Source organism: Peromyscus californicus, unplaced genomic scaffold, assembly GCF_007827085.1.
Source record: "Peromyscus californicus insignis strain IS unplaced genomic scaffold, ASM782708v3 Scaffold_17__1_contigs__length_78620276, whole genome shotgun sequence".
NCBI classification, from domain to species: domain Eukaryota; kingdom Metazoa; phylum Chordata; class Mammalia; order Rodentia; family Cricetidae; genus Peromyscus; species Peromyscus californicus.
In genome coordinates this window covers 53,950,326-53,967,792 of record NW_026294469.1, presented here as the reverse complement: position 1 = coordinate 53,967,792, position 17,467 = coordinate 53,950,326, and the positions used below count along the sequence as shown (strand labels likewise).

The following is a 17,467-nucleotide window of genomic DNA, read 5'->3' as shown; positions in this document are numbered from 1 at the left end:
AATACAGGTATAATAAGAAAAATCCATATGACTAACATTTCAAAAATATCGCAATGGCAAAAAGCAGTGAATATCTGACCTACTCACTTTATCTCATCCTTATATACACATACATACACTGTGTTTTGGGATACACTATTTCAGTGTATATTATAGAAACCTTACATGTATATACATTAGCATGCATCTTCCTAGAAAATGAGAGTCTTCTATTGGACTACAATACACAATTCTCTAATATCAAATATGTGGGTTACATTCAAATTTTTAAAATAACTGCTTAAAAGTGTCTTGTATACCTTGCTTCTTCAACTATAACCCAACACTTTTGATATCTTCTTTGGTCTCAACATAGGTGGAAGGAGAATGAAGCTCTATGCATTTATATTTTCCAATAATACTGAACACAATCTACCTTGTCAAGAGATGTATTTTTCTCTAAGTTTGACTCAATGAATTTCTGAAGAACATTCCTGAAGGAAAAAACAAAACAAAAAACCCACCTACCTGGGGGGTTGAGAAGCTGAAGAACGTCAGTGTGTTCTAAAGCCTGTAGGAAGTCATTCAGTTCTGTGACTGTACATCCTTTTTCACCCATCAGTTTCAGTAAACACAAACTTGGGCTTCCCTCTGGCTCCAACACCTTCAGAGAACACTGCTCCAGGTCCAGGCAACTGAAACAGCAGATTGAAGTCATGGCGTGCCTAATATGTGGCTGGACCATTATAAGTGCTGTACGGAAAAAACGCTGGGAGGTAGGAAACTAATCACAGCATGAAACCAGGGCCCTTCCCTCCTCCTTCCCTCCTCCTTCCCTCCTCCTTCCCTCCTCCTTCCCTCCTCCAGCATTCCTTCCTCTTCTAGTCTCCTCTCCCTTTCGCTCCTATAATTATTAAGTCTAAAGGGTGTGAGAGAAATTGAGTCTTGATGCTCATCAAACTTTTATCCTTAAATTGAAAGTGGGGAAAAGGCTAGAAAACTTCCCCCCGCCCCTCCCTCTCTCTCTCTCTATCAGTCTATCATTCTATCAATCAAGATAGAGTCTTACCATGTAGCTCTGGCTGGCCTGGAACTTGCTATAAAGACCAGGCTGACCTTGCATTTAGAGAGCTACCTGTCTCTGCCTCCCAAGTGCTGAGTGCCAGGGTACCACACCAGGCCTATTCACTCTTTCTTCTCTGCGTTTTTGTTTTGTTTTTGTCTTGGTATTTGGAGACAGGGTTTCTCTGTGTAACTTTGAAGCCTGTCCTGGAACTTCCTCTGTAGACCAGGCTGGCCTCAAACTCACAGAGATCCTTCTGCCTCTTGAGTGCTGGGATTAAAGGTGTGCACCACCACCACCTAGCTGTGTGTGTGTGTGTGTGTGTGTGTGTGTGTGTGTGTGTTTTTAACTAAAAAAATATTTTTATTTGTGTATCAAAGACTCTATAGCTAACAGTTGCTGTCAAGATCAAGGCAAAAAAGGTTTGAAAAGCTATAGAGGATAATCACTATTGGATTCAACCTCCCTTGATTATTTTAGACAGCATTTATGATACACTTGCAGCTGAATCTTAAGCATATGTGTCAGGTAACAGAATTACATTTCCCTTAACACTTCCTTTAAAGATGAAGTAGAATATGACCCAAAATGAAGAGACTAACTAGTTGGAAGATGCTGCTGTCATCTGAGAGGAATATGTCCTTCATCCCACGAGGTCAAGATACCTTAAATCACTGCATGAACAGTGTGAGAAGTATTAAGAACAGAGAAGCTCATGTCTTAAAAATGATACTGGATAGGATAATCAATGTTATAAAGTTAGCAACTGGAAAAGGCATAAGAATCCCTTGTCAAGGATCATATATTAGAAATGAATGACTAAATTTTCAAATGAATGAGATTCATAAATACATGAGTGCAGTATACAAAATACATGTTTCATGATTCAGAAGTTTGTCAGGCACTATGTACACATGAAATTAAGAAGCCATCTCATCAGGTATAACCAAGGGATGTTTTAACTGATATAGGGAAAAAAGCTCAGTAGCCAGAGTTTTCCTTCCTAACAAAGAACAAGGAGCAAATTGAAGTTAAATATTTCTGTTCTAAAACAAGATATAAAGATAAAAGTATGATTTGTGTATCATTTTGTTTTACTGATTTTCTGCATGGGTACTCACTAGCTTTTGGCTAAGGTGATACGTATACATAACCAACTTTTATCTTTCCTTTTTTAGTTATGTTCTTGTAACAGTGTGCTTTGATGTGGCTTCTATAAACTTGAACTTGGAATTTAAAGAACTTCTTTATCACCGAAGCAGATGAACTTCGCTTTTAAAAATTATTTTTAGGTGCTAGAGGAACGGCTCAGTGGTAAAGAGAACTCACTGCTCTTCTGGAGATCTGAGTTCCATTCCTAGCACGCATATCACATGGCTCACAACCACCTGTAACTCTAGCTCTAGAGACATTATTTTCACTTCGTAATAGAAAAGCATTTAGATGGTTTATTAAGCAGAGGAACAAGCCTAACTTAAGGTTTTTATTTTATTGTTTAGGTCCAGGGTGGCCTCAGGATTAAAATGCCTTCTACCTCAACCTCCCTAACGCTAGAATTACACATTGCACTTACCACACCTCATTGATCTTTTCTTTGAGATAGGGTTATGTATCCTAAGCTTGCCTCACACTCCCTATATAAAGGACCTTTAATTCTAATTCTCTTGCCTCTACTTTCTAAATGCTAGAAATACAGGCACTTGCTGCAACGTCTGGTTTATGTGGAACTGGGGATGGAACCCAATTACTTATTAATATTTTGAAAGAAGCACTCTTACTGTTGTGTTTAGAAAGGTTGGAGTAAGAAGTAAAGGAGAGAGAACTCAAGCAACTACTAGAAGAAACTGGGTGAGAGAGGTAGGCTTGGCTTAGTGTGCCAGTGGATGCTGGATTCTAAATACATACTGAACATACAGCAGCCCCGATTTCCTGACAAAGATGACGTGTATACACGTAAAGTCAGGAATGACTGGATTTTCTGGTCAACTGGAGAGATGTGCTAGTCACTCGGATACAGAGAACTAAGGTCTACAGGAGAGTACATATTAAGTTTGGGACATGTTACATTTAAGATGCCTACTAGTCATTTAAAAGGAGATGGCATTAGCAATCTACATGCATACATCTGGGAAAAGCAGATATACTGGTTGTAATCAGCTTGACTGTATTTAAAACCCCGAGTGAAGGATAATATCAGAAGATTAGATAGAAAAGCATTTAGAGATAAAAGCATGAATTCTAGAGCACTTCAAAATTCAGACTGACGCGACAGATGAGGGACATTTGTAGTAATCTTTTAAATACGTGTTTTCATTTGTATCATAATCTGCTTGAGGGTAAGATTTCTGCAGCTAAGGAGCATCTTCTACACTGTAGACAAGCAGCAACAGATGTTTTCCCTCTCGGTTCATGTTTCACAGCTCTACTTTCAAGTACTCTGCTTAGACAATTTAGATATTTCAAAGCTTTCTGAAAGTTCCGCCAGTCCTTGGAGTTCAGCTGTTCTCCTCACCACCAATCAACATATGCTGGCACACTAAGAATGAGTCTAAACTGCCAGCAAAAGACATCTGATTTTAGCCAAGCACAGTGGTGCATACCTTTAATCCCAACACCTGAGAGGCAGAGGAAGATCTCTTTGTGTTCAAGGCTAGTTCACTCTACATAGCAAGTTCCAAGTCAGTCAGGGCTACTGTAGAGATCCTTCCTTAAAGTGTCTGATACTAGATCAGTTTGAACAGGATCGGGTTTGAAAGCAGGGCATTCCTACCGGTCTCTGGTTATAGCAAACTAGACTACATACAAAGATTCAACCTAGATCATCAATACTCATCTGAAAACATATATTCCTAATCTCTGGAGACAGCTCTGAATGGACTCTTCCTGTGATTTATATTACTAAATTCTCATGTAACTTAAATACAACTGTAAAGAATGAGGGGGAAATGTGACAATAGGTTGAGCACGGTGGCACCTGGAAAGCAGAGGCAGGAGGATCATGACAAGTTTGAGGTCAGCCTGGTCTATGTAGTAAGACCTCATCTCACACCAAACCAAACCAACAAAAAAGAAAGAAGAAACATAAAAGAAGACATTTTTACAAAAGGCAGAGTTTTGAGATGCGAGCTGTGAATTCAATGGCCGAGGAAAGCATTTCCCATTTTCCCGTGACTTGTTATGTGTACACCCTGGACCAGGCTCTCACACTGCAGTCAGAGGAAAATGCCTTCACGGCCTTTTACCATCAGACGCTCTTCCACCATCTGCACCAAGTCCCCTTAAAGGAACTTTTTAAAAGTCTTAACCATAGTAAGAACCACCAGCTGACAACACCTATCTCTTTGGTTCAGACTGGCCAGCCCCAAGCTTTCACTGCTAACTTTCATTTGTTTGTGAGCCAGCGTCTCATTATGTAGCATTGGCTGGCCCAGAACTCACACTGATCTGCCTGCCTCTGCTTCCTGAGTGCTGGGATTAACGGTGTGCACCACCATGCCTGGTTTTCCACACTCACTTTTAATAGCAACCAATCCTTCTGATGCCAATCGGTATGGGTTTACTACTTCCAGATTCTCCAGCCCTCCCCACCCCAATTAACCTACATGGAGCTATCTAACCGCCATCATGGAAGACTCAGCCGACTCTTACCAGATTCTATCTTGAATTCTAAGATTCTAAAAATGAACAGTAAGTAACTGGCCCTGTCTCTACACTACTCCTTGTAACTTGCTTTGAACTTTTCCCTAAGCCCCCTTAAACATCATTCTGCAGTTTACTTAGCAATGTTTTACTGAATTGGGAAGGAAAACTTAATACCCAGCATTAAGTACCCACTCCTTTTATAACTCAGTAGCCATGCTTCTTTTGGGCAGAGCTTAGTATACTGACTTTTGTGTCTTTTTCCATCACCATGAAGGCTCTCACCAAGAAGCCTAGCACCTTCCTTAACTGGATTCACAGTTAACACCACAATACTCTGCAGATCTGCCCTCAAAGAAAATAATTTCTTGTATTAGTTTGTCATTTTCTGATTTTTTTTTTTTAAATCAGGCAACATGGGCCTCTTCTATTTGAGCAAAAATCCCATACCAACATTACTCTCTGCTTCAATCCTATACTCTGAAGCTTGGGGTTAATGGGAAGATTAAGGTGGATAATGCATGTAAACAGCACACTGTAATATACTATGTGTTTAGTAAATATTATTTACAACCAACCTGCCATTTCATAATATGTAACTGTGAATGTTCCCCAAAAGCAGTCTACAGAACTTCCAGTTAATAAGAAGCACTCAATAAATACAATTTTAAATGAAGGACTCCCCTCTCTAATAAGTTTTTGTCTAAGAGAAGTTCTGTGTATAACACAAAATAAATGACTTCCACTCCTAGGCTTATAAAGATGTGTACAAATAGTTACAGTCAAAGTCAAAGTTTAGTCATTTGACAAGAAACTGGAAGCAGGCTGAAATCTTGACAAGGATATAAAGTAGTGGTTCAAAGCTCCATTTGGGAACCCCTAGTGCAGTTAGTTCCTGAGAGCACTTTCAGGCGGTTCACAAGGTTAAAGCATTTTTTTCTTACTACTATACTACTAAGTCACTATTTTCTATTTATTCTTAAAGGTGTATACACAAGTTTCTAGAGTTCTGAAACGTATGAAACTGCCACGGAATGAATCAAATATAAAAGAATCTATCTCTGCAATTAAACTAAGACACCATAAGGATGTTCAAAGCATCCAGCAGTTTGAGGCAGGAAGAATGCTACAAGATTCAGACTAGACTGGCTGATGGGGTGTTCCAGGACATCTCAGGCTACAGTGAGATCCTGTCTCTGAAACCAAGAAGGAAAAAAAGAGCCTTCAAGACGAGTATGATGGTGCCAGCTTGAAATCGCAGCATGAGGGAGGCTCATCAGGAGGACAGATTTTTAAAATGTTAACCGATGTGCTATTTGTTTTTGGACCAACTTTTTCTGAAGAAAAAAACAAAACAAAACAACGACATCGTTTCAGCTACCATGTAAGAATTACTTTTAAGGTCAATTTTTTTTTTTTTTTTTGGTTTTTCGAGACAGGGTTTCTCTGTGTAGCTTTGCGCCTTTCCTGGAACTCACTTGGTAGCCCAGGCTGGCCTCGAACTCACAGAGATCCGCCTGGCTCTGCCTCCCGAGTGCTGGGATTAAAGGCGTGCGCCACCACCGCCCGGCACGTAAGAATTACTTTTAAGGTCAATATTTTTAAGAGTGATTGGTTTTACTTTCAAATAGTAAATATCTGTAAACACCTGCAAAATATAGAGAAAACCCCCCCCCCAAAAAAAAACCCTATTTGTACTCTTCAATCATTCGCAGGAGCGTGGAAGTCCTGAGACCCAAGCTTTAAGAATCACTAACTGTGATGCCAAGCCACGCCAGTGGTCCCCTTTCTCAGCAGGAAAAGTCTAATTTCTTAGGACAAAGTTTGGTGAGCTCGCTGGACTGAAGACGAAGGTGAATTTGGTCCCGTCTCTTCTCTCCTCCTTTCTCTCTACACTTCACTCCTCTACCCGCCCCGGGTCCTTCCAGATCGCCCTTTGGGTTCCGAGGGCTGTGTCCACATCCCTCTCCTTTGCTTCAAAACCCACTGGATTATGACCCTGCAGATAAGCTTCCCAAAGATCGCTTTGCAGCTTTAGGGGCGGAGGGTCAGCGAGAAGGGGCCACCTGGCCATCAGGGCCAGTCCCTTCCCGATCCCGGGGCCCTGGCCGGTCTCGCGCGACTCCCCGCCCCGGGGCACAGCCCTCCCTCCACCCCGAGGGTCCCGCGGCCGGACCCCCGAGCTCACCTGAGCCGGAGGCGCCCCCGACTGCCGGCCAGCTCGGCCAGCCGCCTCCAGCCTCGGCCCTCGGGCGCGCGGTCCAAGCTCTCGCTGAGCCTCCGCAGCAGCGGCTCCGGCAGGCGGTTGAGGGTGGCGCCGGCTGGAGGGGCGCCGCTCGGAGGCCCCGAGGGCGCGGTCGGGGGCGGCTGCACAGCCGGGGGCAGCGAGGCCTTCAGCGGCTGCCCCCACAGCGACATGGCTACGCCGGGAGCCCCGACGGCCCAGCTCCAGCCGGTCCCCTCGGGCCTCGCCGTGCCGGGAGGGAGCCGCGGGAGCGGAAGGAGAAGTCGGCTGCACCGCGAGGCCGTCACAGGAAGAAGCACTTGCTCCCGGCCGGCGAGACAGGTTCCCCTGAGAAGCCGCGGGGCGCGCCGGCCGAAGGGGGCGGGGCGGGGGCGGGCTTAGGGGGCGGGGCCTGGGCTGTGCGCGTGCGGGGGCGGGGCTTGGGCGGGGCCTGTGCGGGCGGCCTCTCCAATGGCAGGGAGGGATGGGCTCGGGGAGGGGCGGGTCGTAGGGTGGGGCCGGCTCACGAGTGGCTACAGCCTCACCTGCCGTGACGAGGGTGGGATAGGGGGCGGGGCCGGCCTGCTCAGCCTCCCGGGACGGGGTGGGGTTGTGGGCGGGGCGTGCGGCCGCACCTCCCCCGCGGGCCCGTTCTGGTTCCGCGGAGTCGGAAGGGATGGGTGGGTGTAGCTGTTGGAGGAAGCGGTGGAGGAAAGGCCGCGCAGCGAGGAAGCCTGCGGCGTAGGAGCTTCCCGGGACCGTGGGAGGATGCTTACCTCACACCCGAGAGGGTAGCACGCGCTTCCTGGAGGCGCCCCCGCGCGCGCGCGTCTGCGCTCCGAGGACCCCGGGGCTTGCGTATGTGCGGTGTGCGCCCAGACCGCCAGCTCCCCACATTGGGCAACCTCAACAGACGCTTCCTCTGCAAGATGGTGTTGCCAGAGGGAAGTAGTGCAACTGGAGATTCAGCTACTCAGAAGGGAATGGACCCAACTCTTGGCGAGACTTTTCAAAGATTGAGTTTCTTATCTAGGGATTCAGCGGTGCAGTTCGCTGGTCTAGTATGTCTAAAGAAAGCTCTGGGTCCATCCTCAGCTCCGCAAATGCAAGCAAGCAAAACCCAAATAGTTCTGGTATATTTTAACTAATTAGATCCTGGAAATAGTTGATTTTAGCAGTAATGGTGTGGTATCCTTGGGATCAAATTGTCAGTCACAGTGTTCCTATTCCAAGCAGTTCCTCTAGCTCACGAGTCTAGGTTATGGATGATTTAGATCATTCAGGGGAACTGCTTGGAATATGAACACTCTAGATTCTAGACGAAGCGACAGCAGCTACACTTGGAACTCTGGTCTCGTCTCATCCACAGCAAAGACTGTTATCCCTTTGGAAACTATAGGCTTGTTCGACATAGGAACAAACAACTTAGGGTGACCGGTCAGGTAGCCTGAGATACAAGCCTTCCAGGCCCAGTTTATCATGCCTTTAGCTTTTTATTACTCCCTGCAGCAGTAATTTGAATGACCAGATTCTCAAAGTTGTTGGCAGGGTGGGTGTTTTCCATACATGTTCCATCACATTCTGGTACAGCCAGTCACTGAGTTTGTTGTGACCTTAGTAAGTTGATTTCTGTCCCTCGCCTGTTAATACGGGACTGGATGGTAGTATACAGAGTTCTTGCCAGGATGAAAATATTTGATGCTGATAAAACACTCAGTACAATGACTGGCACATACCAGATCCTCACCCTTTTAACCTTGCCAGTGCGAAGGCCTGTTTCACATTCAACTTGAATTGGAAAGCTCTCCCCATCTTATCGAGTGTCTATGTTTTCCTCGGGTATTGGACAAACAGTTTTCTATTATCTATGTGTGCCACTTAGGACATTAAAAGTCTTCTAGGGGTGTGTGTGTGTGTGTGTGTGTGTGTGTGTGTGTGTGTGTGTGTGTTTGGGGGCCTTGTGTAGTCCGAGTCCTCTCCTCACCTCCCGAGAGCTGGGATTATGGGTATTCACCACCACGCACAGTTCTATGCAGAACTGTTATGGAACCCAAGGCCTGTCAAATGCTAGGCAAGCACACTATTAGCTTTGTTCCATCCCCAGTCCTAAGTTTCCTAATCCATTATCATTCTACATTTTCATTTAAATTTGAATGCAATAATCTTATTTCCCCTTCCAAACCTGCTTGTGCAAGTCATTGCTTCTGAAGCTTCTCCTGTGTGAAAGGACCCCAAATGCATGCTTGTACTGATTTCCCCTGTGGGGATCCTTTGCTTTCAGCCCGTGCTTCCTTACTCAGTATAGCTCAGTTGGGTACCATATCAATTCCTTCTTACCCACTACCTCCTAAGTGCTCCTTTCACTCCATCCACCTCCTAACACGTTTTTTCTACCTAGCTATTTTACAGTCTATACAGTCACCGTTTCCACTCCCCTCCATTCTGTACTTGGACAGACATTGCATCTTATGGTTGGTGTATTTCTTCTCTTAATAAGATCCTTATGTCTCTACTACCTAATTTTCACTTATCCTCTGGGACATGTGTGACTTTTTTGTCGTTGTTTGTTTGTTTTTTTCGAGACAGGGTTTCTCTGTGTAGATTTGGAGCCTGTCCCGGAACTCACTCTGTAGCCCAAGCTGGCCTCGAACTCACAGAGATCCACCTGCCTCTGCCTCCCGAGTGCTGGGATTAAAGGCATACGCCACCACTGCCCGGTGCATTTGTGACTTTTAAAGTTAGCTGTGAGTTCAAATTGTGATGCTGCCACTTATTACTGATATTTCCTTAGGTGGGTTCTTGAACTGATCTGAGCTTTAGTTTCTGTGCCTGTAAAAGGAGGAAGATAATAGCCGTAGATGTAACCAACCGTCTTATTAAATAAGAAACACAGAGCCGATTCAGAGAAGAAAGCCAAGAGGTCAGAACTAAGAGCCTTACCCTTCCAGCTTCAGCCAAGAGAGCTCTCCGAAAAGGAGCTACTTCCTGTGTGTTTGTCTTTATAAAGACTTTCGGTTCTGCCTTCTCATTGGTTGTAAACCCATGCCTCGTCACTGCCTGTCTGTACAGACTTCCAGGTCTTCTATGGTTGGTATTGAGATTAAAGGCGTGTGTCTCCAATGCTGGCTGTATCCTTTTACACACAGAGATCTACCTAGCTCTGTCTACCAAGTTCTGGGATTAAAGGCGTGCGCCACCACCGCCATGCTCTTGCTATGGCTCTAATAGCTCTGACCCCCAGGCAACTTTATTTATTAACATACAATTAAAATCACATTTCAGTACAAATAAAATACCACCATATAATAGTACTATCAATATAGTGATTGGGGAAAGTAGGCCCAGCATATCCATTTCTTAAGGATGGGAGAGTACATTCTGAGCAATGTATCACGAGGTGATTTTTGTTGCGTGAACTCAGTCTCATGGGACAACAGGTGCAGTCTCTTGTTATTCCAGTTTGAGCTCTGTTGCTATGATCAATACCACTACCAAAACCCACTTAAGGAGGTTTCTTTCATCTTACCATCATTAAGGGAAGTCAGGGCAGGAACTCAAGCAGGGTAGGAACCAATGTAGAGACCATAGAGGGAATGAGGCTTACTGGTTTGCCTCCATGGCTTGCTCAGATTGCTTTTTTTAAATACACCTGCCCAGAGATGGCCTTGCCCACAGTGAACTCACCTCGTCTGCATCAATCAAGACTATGTCCCCCAGGCTTGCCTGCAGACAATGTGATAGAGCATTGTCTCAGTTGAGATTCCCTCTTCTCAGAGGATCCTCGCTTGACAAAACAGCTAATCAGCATAGTTGTTGGCCACCATGTTACGAGGTGTATGTCTATATTAGTATTTTCAAAACGGACACATTAATTTTGGGAACAATTTAATAACTTAGCTTCTTTCCTCTATCAACAATTATAATTAATGACAGGAGAAAATTTGTGAGTGGGGATATGGCTTTAATTTTTAATTTTAATTTTTCTCATCTTTTAATTAAAAAAACATTTATTTAGTGTGTGTATGTGTGTGTGTGTGAGTGAGTGTGTGTGTGTGTGTGTGTGTGTGTGTGTGTGTGTGTGTGGTGGTGGGGGAGCAAACATGCAGAGGCCAGAAGTCAACTTTTGAGAGAGGGTCCCCTTCTACTATATGGGTTCCTTGGATTAAACTCAGGGTGGGTGGGGTGGGGGGTGTTTTGTGGGAATGCGGCTCAGGCCCAGCAGTTCTCAACAGAGCTGCCGCTGCGGCCATTGCTTCCTTGCTGCGTGAGTGATGTTGGACTTGCCCAGCCTGGCCTCCTCAGGCCGCCATCACCAGAAAAAAAAAAAAGAAGAATGTAGTTACTTTTAACCAGTTTTGGTAGTTTTTAGATTTGAATGTGAAATATCTCCCACAGGCTCACGTGTTTGAACACCTAATCCCAGCTGATGGTGTGATTTGGGAAATAAGGGAAGCTTAAGGATTTGAGCCCTGACTCCAGAATGTGGGGTGCTATGGGCTGGCCCTTGAGGGTTATAGCCTTGCCACTCTTCTGGTCCCAGTCTCTCTACTTCTGCCCAGCCACTGAGATGTGAATAAGCAGCCTCATGTTCCTGCCGTAGTCCCAGCTACTTCAGATGCCTTGCGTTTCCCACCGCGATGGACTGAGCCCTCTCAAAACAGTGAGTCAAAGTAAGTTCTTCCCTTAAGTTGCTTTTGGTCAGTATGAAAAAAGTAAGGGCCTGGCGGTGGTGGCGCACACCTTTAATCCCAGCACTCGGGAGGCAGAGCCAGGCGGATCTCTGTGAGTTTGAAGCCAGCCTGGTCTACAAAGCGAGTTCCAGGAAAGGCGCAAAGCTACACAGAGAAACCTGTCTTGAAAAAAATCAAAAAAGAAAAAAGTAATGCAGGAAATTGATACTGGGAAGTAAAAGCTATTGCTGTGATAACCCTGACCACATGGTTTGTATGTGTTTGGAAGTAGAACCCAGGAGGAATATGGAAAGAGCTTAGAGCCACCAGCTAGCAAAGCTTTAGTATGCAGTAAGCTCATAGTTCTAGGGTAAAGGGGGATGCCAGGTTGGCAGCAGTTTAAGAGAGCTAGTCATATCCTATCCCTAATCAGGAGCAGAGAACACTGGATGCATGCACTGTAGTGCTGAGCTTACTTATATGCTTCAGAATCCTCTGCCTAGGGAATGGTGCTACCCACAGTGGGTGTGTCTTCCCACCTCGTTTACTGTGGTCAAGATAGTCTTTCATAGACATGCCCACAGGCCAGCCTAATCTAGACAGTCCCTCATTGAGACTCCTTTCCCAGGTGATTCTAGATTGTACCAAATTGACAAAACTAACCATCACAATAAGTAGACAACGCGCAAGAGTTACAGGGTCTTTGAGTTACTGTTCTGTTGCTGTGAAGAGACACCATGACCAAGGCAACTCATGGAAAAGGAAGCATTCAACTGGGGGCTTGCTTACATTTTCAGAGGATTAGTCCATTATCATCATGGTGGGAAGGAGACAGGCAAGGCACTGGATGGGACAGTAGTGAGAGCTTTACATCCTGATCTACAGGCAGCAGGCAGAGAGAGAGACACTGGGCCTGGCCTGGGGTTTTGAAACCTCAAAGCCCATTCCAAGAGACACACCCCTCCAACAAGGCCCTCCCTCCTAATCCTTTCCAAACAGCTCATCAGCTGGGGACTAAGCATGCAACTGTATGAGCCTATGGGGACCACTTTCATGCAAAGCACCACACAGGGTCATAATGCCTTGCACCAAAGTTTGTGAAAGCCACTGAATCCAGGCAATATGTGGCAGGGTCAGATTCCCTGGAAGGAGGACTGGAGAGCCATTGTATGAAGCCTCAATTGCAATAGAGACCTCAGGACATTGTAGATATCAGAAAACTGGTATGTCTGTGGAGGAAAGCTGCCCACCAAGTAGAGTTGCCCAGAGATAGCCTACATGTGCCTCAGGTGGACCAGGGCCATCCAAACCCATTGGTGTTCTGATGTTGTTACCACAAACCTTGAGTAATGGACGTGGAGCTGCAGAGTTTGTGTTTTCTCTGCTAGGTTTTGGTCTTGCTCTGGTCTAGTATTTTCTTACTATAGTTCCATCCCTCCCTTTTGGAATGGGAATGTTTAATATGCCATAGTAGGTTGAAATTAGGTAAGTTGATGTTTTGATTTTATGGGGCTCGTAGCTAGAGTGCCTTCATGATAGAAGTTTTTTTTTTTTTTTTTTTTTTTTTTTTACTTTTGAACAATATTGGAACTATAAGCCTTTTAAAAAGTATTTCTTTTCATTTCATTTATTTATTTTTGTGCGTGTTGCGGGTGTTGGAGGCATATGTGTGCAATGACATGTATAGAGGCTAGAAGACAGCTTGTAGGAGTCTGTTCACTCCTTCCACCACATGTATCTTGGGGATACAACTCAGATTGTCAGACTTGCTGGCTCACATATCTGCTGAGCCATCTTGCCGGGCTGACTGTAGGAAGTTTCAAAGTTGGACTGAAGGTACGTTGCATAATGAGATAACATGAACCTATGGGAGCCATGAATGGAATGTTAGAATTGGAATTAAAATGTTCCCTACAGACTCATGGGTTTGATCACCTTCAACTGATGGTGTTTTGAAAGGTTGTGGACCTTTAAGAGATGGGCCATACATGCAGAAAGTAGGTCTTCACCTGCCAGGCCTTTTCTTTCATGATGAACTGTATCCTTATAAGCCATGAGACCAAATTAACCTTTCCCCTCATGTTATTTCTTGTAAGGTATTTGGCCACAGGACTGCCAGGTGGTAGGAATCATGATTGAAAAATCCCAAGGTATTAACTTACCCTTGTTTTGTTCAGGAGGAAACAAAACAAAACAGTTCTGTTTACATTTTGTCTATGTATTGTTAAGGATGGATGGACCCAGGTGTGTGTGCGCCAGGGTGTGTACTGCGGTCAGATTCCCTCCTTCACAACATTGTTCCCGAGACTGAACCCTGGCACGCCCACATGCACATTCACAGAATGAGCGCATAAGTAAATGCAATTTTGAAAGTTTCTGTCTCGAGACTAGAAGTTGCGGCCACATCTCTAGCCATCGAGTGTCTGTGCACTGGCCCTCCGCTGCTCTCCCCGCCACTCTTGCTGACAACCATAGATGCCCCCAAGCACTGTCTTTTCTTCCATACTTAGGAACTGCTCTCAAACCTCCAGTGCCTTTTAATGCTTGCTTTTGAGACAGCCTCGTTGTATTGCCAAGCCTGGCTTTGAACTCACAATGTTGCAGCCTCTTCAGTTCTACCCCCAGACGCCAGGATTATAGGTGTATGCCACCACACCCAGACACAGACACCTTTTTTTTTTTTAATTGTAAAGCATGAAGAAAAAAGGAAGAGGTTGTTATTTGGCAAATCTTGAGGTGTCTATCCTTGTTCCTTAGACCCAAGATCGACTTTGTCTTGCTTCCTTTTGGTTTCAGTATTTGTGTTTTATTACAGACTGGTGTGTGTCGAGGTGCAGAACTGAAGAACTTCGGCAGGGATTCTGTGTTTATTTTCATCTCTCACTGTCCTTCCCTGGCTCCATACACAGAATCCCAGTTGGCGCTTGTGTGGAAGCTATTGAAAAATCAAAGACACAGTTTTGATTGTGAATCTTCACTGCCGGCTTGATTGGGTTTAGAATCACTGTAGCAGCATACCTTTGGGGAGTCTACCAGGGCTTTCCAGAAAGATTTAACTGAGGAATGCAGGGCTGAAGACTTCACAGAATAAACAGTAGAAAAGCAGTATTCATCTCTCTGCTTGCTGACTGTGGATGCAGATGGAGCATGATGAGCAGTCACCTCATGTTCCCACCACTGTGCCTTTCCCATTAGGATGGACTGTATGGACTATATCGCTTCTCAAACTGTGAACCAAAATAAACCCTTCTGTGTTGTGGAGTATTTAACTGTGTAAAGATGTGTTACATTTGTTTATGCTGCATTTATTTAACGATGTAATGTATTTAATGATGTAAAGGCGTGTTGCATTTGTTTATGATGCAGAATATTACTTTAACTGTGTAATGGTGTGTTACATTTGTTTATGCTGGATTTGTTTAACGATGTAAGGATGTGTTTAATTATGTAAAGATGTGTTACATTTGTTTATGCTGGATTTGTTTAATGATGTAATGTATTTAATTATGTAAAGATGTGTTACATTTGTTTATGCTGGATTTGTTTAATGATGTAATGTATTTAATGATGTAAAGATGTGTTACATTTGTTTATGCTGGATTTGTTTAATGATGTAATGTATTTAATGATGTAAAGATGTGTTACATTTGTTTCATCTTGCCTGCCTAAGGCACCCGATTGGTCTAATAAAAAGTTGAATGGTCGATAGCTAGGCAGAGAAAGGATAGGCAGAGCTGGCAGGCAGAGAGAATAAATAGAAGAAAAAGCGGGGAGAGAAAGAAGGAGAAGAGAACAAGGGAGAAAGACAGGGACACACCTGGAGCCAGAAGCCAGGCAGCTGCCAGCCAGATGTGAGAAGCAGTGAAAGTAAGATACACAGAAGGAAAGAGAAGTAAAAAGCCCCGAGGTGAAAGGTAGATAAAGAGGAACAGGTTAATTTAAGTTAAAAGAGCTAGCCAGAAACGAGCCCAAGCTAGGCTGAACACTCATAACTACTAAGTCTCCATGTCATTATTTGGGAGCTGGTTGGTGGCCCGAAAGAAAAAGCCTGGTCCACTTCTGTCATTACTTCTTGTCAGGTATTTGGTCAAAACAACAAGAAAAATAACTTATACACAGTCCCATCTCCAAAAAGACAACAGAACATTAAAAAAGATGTTTGGTGTCTCAGAGTAGAAACCCCTGGGGAGGAAGAGTATATTATAGCATCATGAAATATCCTTGCAGTTAATTTTCAAGCCAGTTTTTCCAGGCTTGATGCAAAAGGATAGTTTAGCAATGCTTTAAGAAATAAAAGACATACACATGTGTGCTCCCAATGATATTACCATCTTATCCTTCTTATTTAAAAAACCTTTGAGCATAGGTGTTATAACAAAAGTAAAATTAGACAACCTGATATAAGTGGCATTGTGATGGGAAAAATCCTGTACGATTTATTATCTTCAAAGGAAAACATTAGAAACTCTGATATTTGCTATGGAAGACAGATTTCAATTGCAGGTAGGAATGACAATGAAGGAGCTATTTCTAATAATAAATGAGATAGTGTTGGGCTTTTCAACAGAGTTCTCACCTCATCGATCCATATAGCAGGTTTTTAAATTTGTGGTGGTAGCAATTGCAATGCAACAAATAAAGACATTCATTTAGTAATGAACACATTCATTTCTGTCTACTTCCAATCTGTACTCTCTTGGGTCTTAAGAAGGGTGCTGGCATGCTAGTGTTTCTCACACTGGGCTACAGGTAAGAATCACATGATAGTGCTGTAGAACCTCAAAGGGGAATTAATACAACCCATTTTTATTTGTACATATATACCCCAAAGAATCTAAATCAAGGATTCAAATGGTAGGTGGAGTTTTCCTGTGCCATGGCTGCTTCCCAAATAATCGACATAAAGACTCAATATTAATTACAAATGCTTGGCCAATAGCTCAGGCTTGTTACTAGATAACTCTTATATTTAAATTAACCCATATTTGTTATCTATGCTTTGCCACATGGCTTACTACCTTTTCTCAGTATGGCATGCCTATCTTGCTCTCTCTGCATCTATCAGCGACTCTCACTCCACCCTTCTTCATCCCAGTATCCTCAGTTTGATTGTCCCACCTAACTTGATCCTGCCTTGCTATAGGCCAATCAGTTTCTTTATTAACTAATGAGAGTAATACATATTCACAGTGTACAAAAGGATTATTTCACAGCACAAATGTTTATGTACTAATGTTTATAGCAGCATTAATAATAACAAAAAATGCTGTAAAAATTCAAATGTCAAATGTGGTACATAAATACAATTGGGTATTATTCAGATATCAAAAGGGAATGACATTTCTGATCTATGCTGCAGGAGTTGGGGTTACAACTCCTGCTGTAGCTCAGTGATAGAATATGTGCGTAGTATGTATAAGGCCCTAGATTCAATCTCTAACTCCAAAAATATATGAGAACTAACACCGGTTTTAGCATGGATGAACTTGGAAAGCATTATGCAGTGAATAATCCAGATGCAAAAAGACAAACATTCTGTGGCCTGAATTAGATGACCTGAATTAGATGAGGCTCATAGAATATATCATAGAGACAGGAAATAAGAGAGGTTTCTAGGGGCTGGGGGCTGGGGAAGTAGAAGTTAGTTGTTTAATGGAGAGAGATCATGTGGCGTGAAAGGGATACCGACTATACCATGCTTGTGAATGCACTTCATACTGTTAACTTGGCCACTTAAAAGTGGTTCCAATGTAGCCAGGCTTTATAGCACAAACCTATAATCTTAGGATTTGAGAAGTGCTGGAACAAGGGTCAGGATTTCATACATTTTCACCGTGTCGTGTGTTCTCCCACATTATGAGTCGCCCTCAGATACACAAGGAATTTGAGGCC

The 17,467-nt window shown here is 43.7% G+C and overlaps 1 protein-coding gene across 2 annotated transcripts in view; it reads right to left on the bottom strand.

Annotated features, from left to right (window-relative positions):
* Malt1 (MALT1 paracaspase) overlaps positions 1 to 7,278 on the bottom strand; it is a 66,361-nt gene extending 59,083 nt beyond the window's left edge. For both annotated transcript variants that reach the window (XM_052742328.1, XM_052742329.1), the window contains exons 1-2: positions 6,870 to 7,278; positions 508 to 674 (exon numbers count right to left, since the gene is read on the bottom strand). In XM_052742328.1, the coding sequence (XP_052598288.1) occupies positions 508 to 674; positions 6,870 to 7,099 (397 nt within the window). In that variant the 5' untranslated portion in view covers positions 7,100 to 7,278. The remainder of the gene's footprint in view (positions 1 to 507; positions 675 to 6,869) is intronic.
* Positions 7,279 to 17,467: the final 10,189 nt, after the last annotated feature.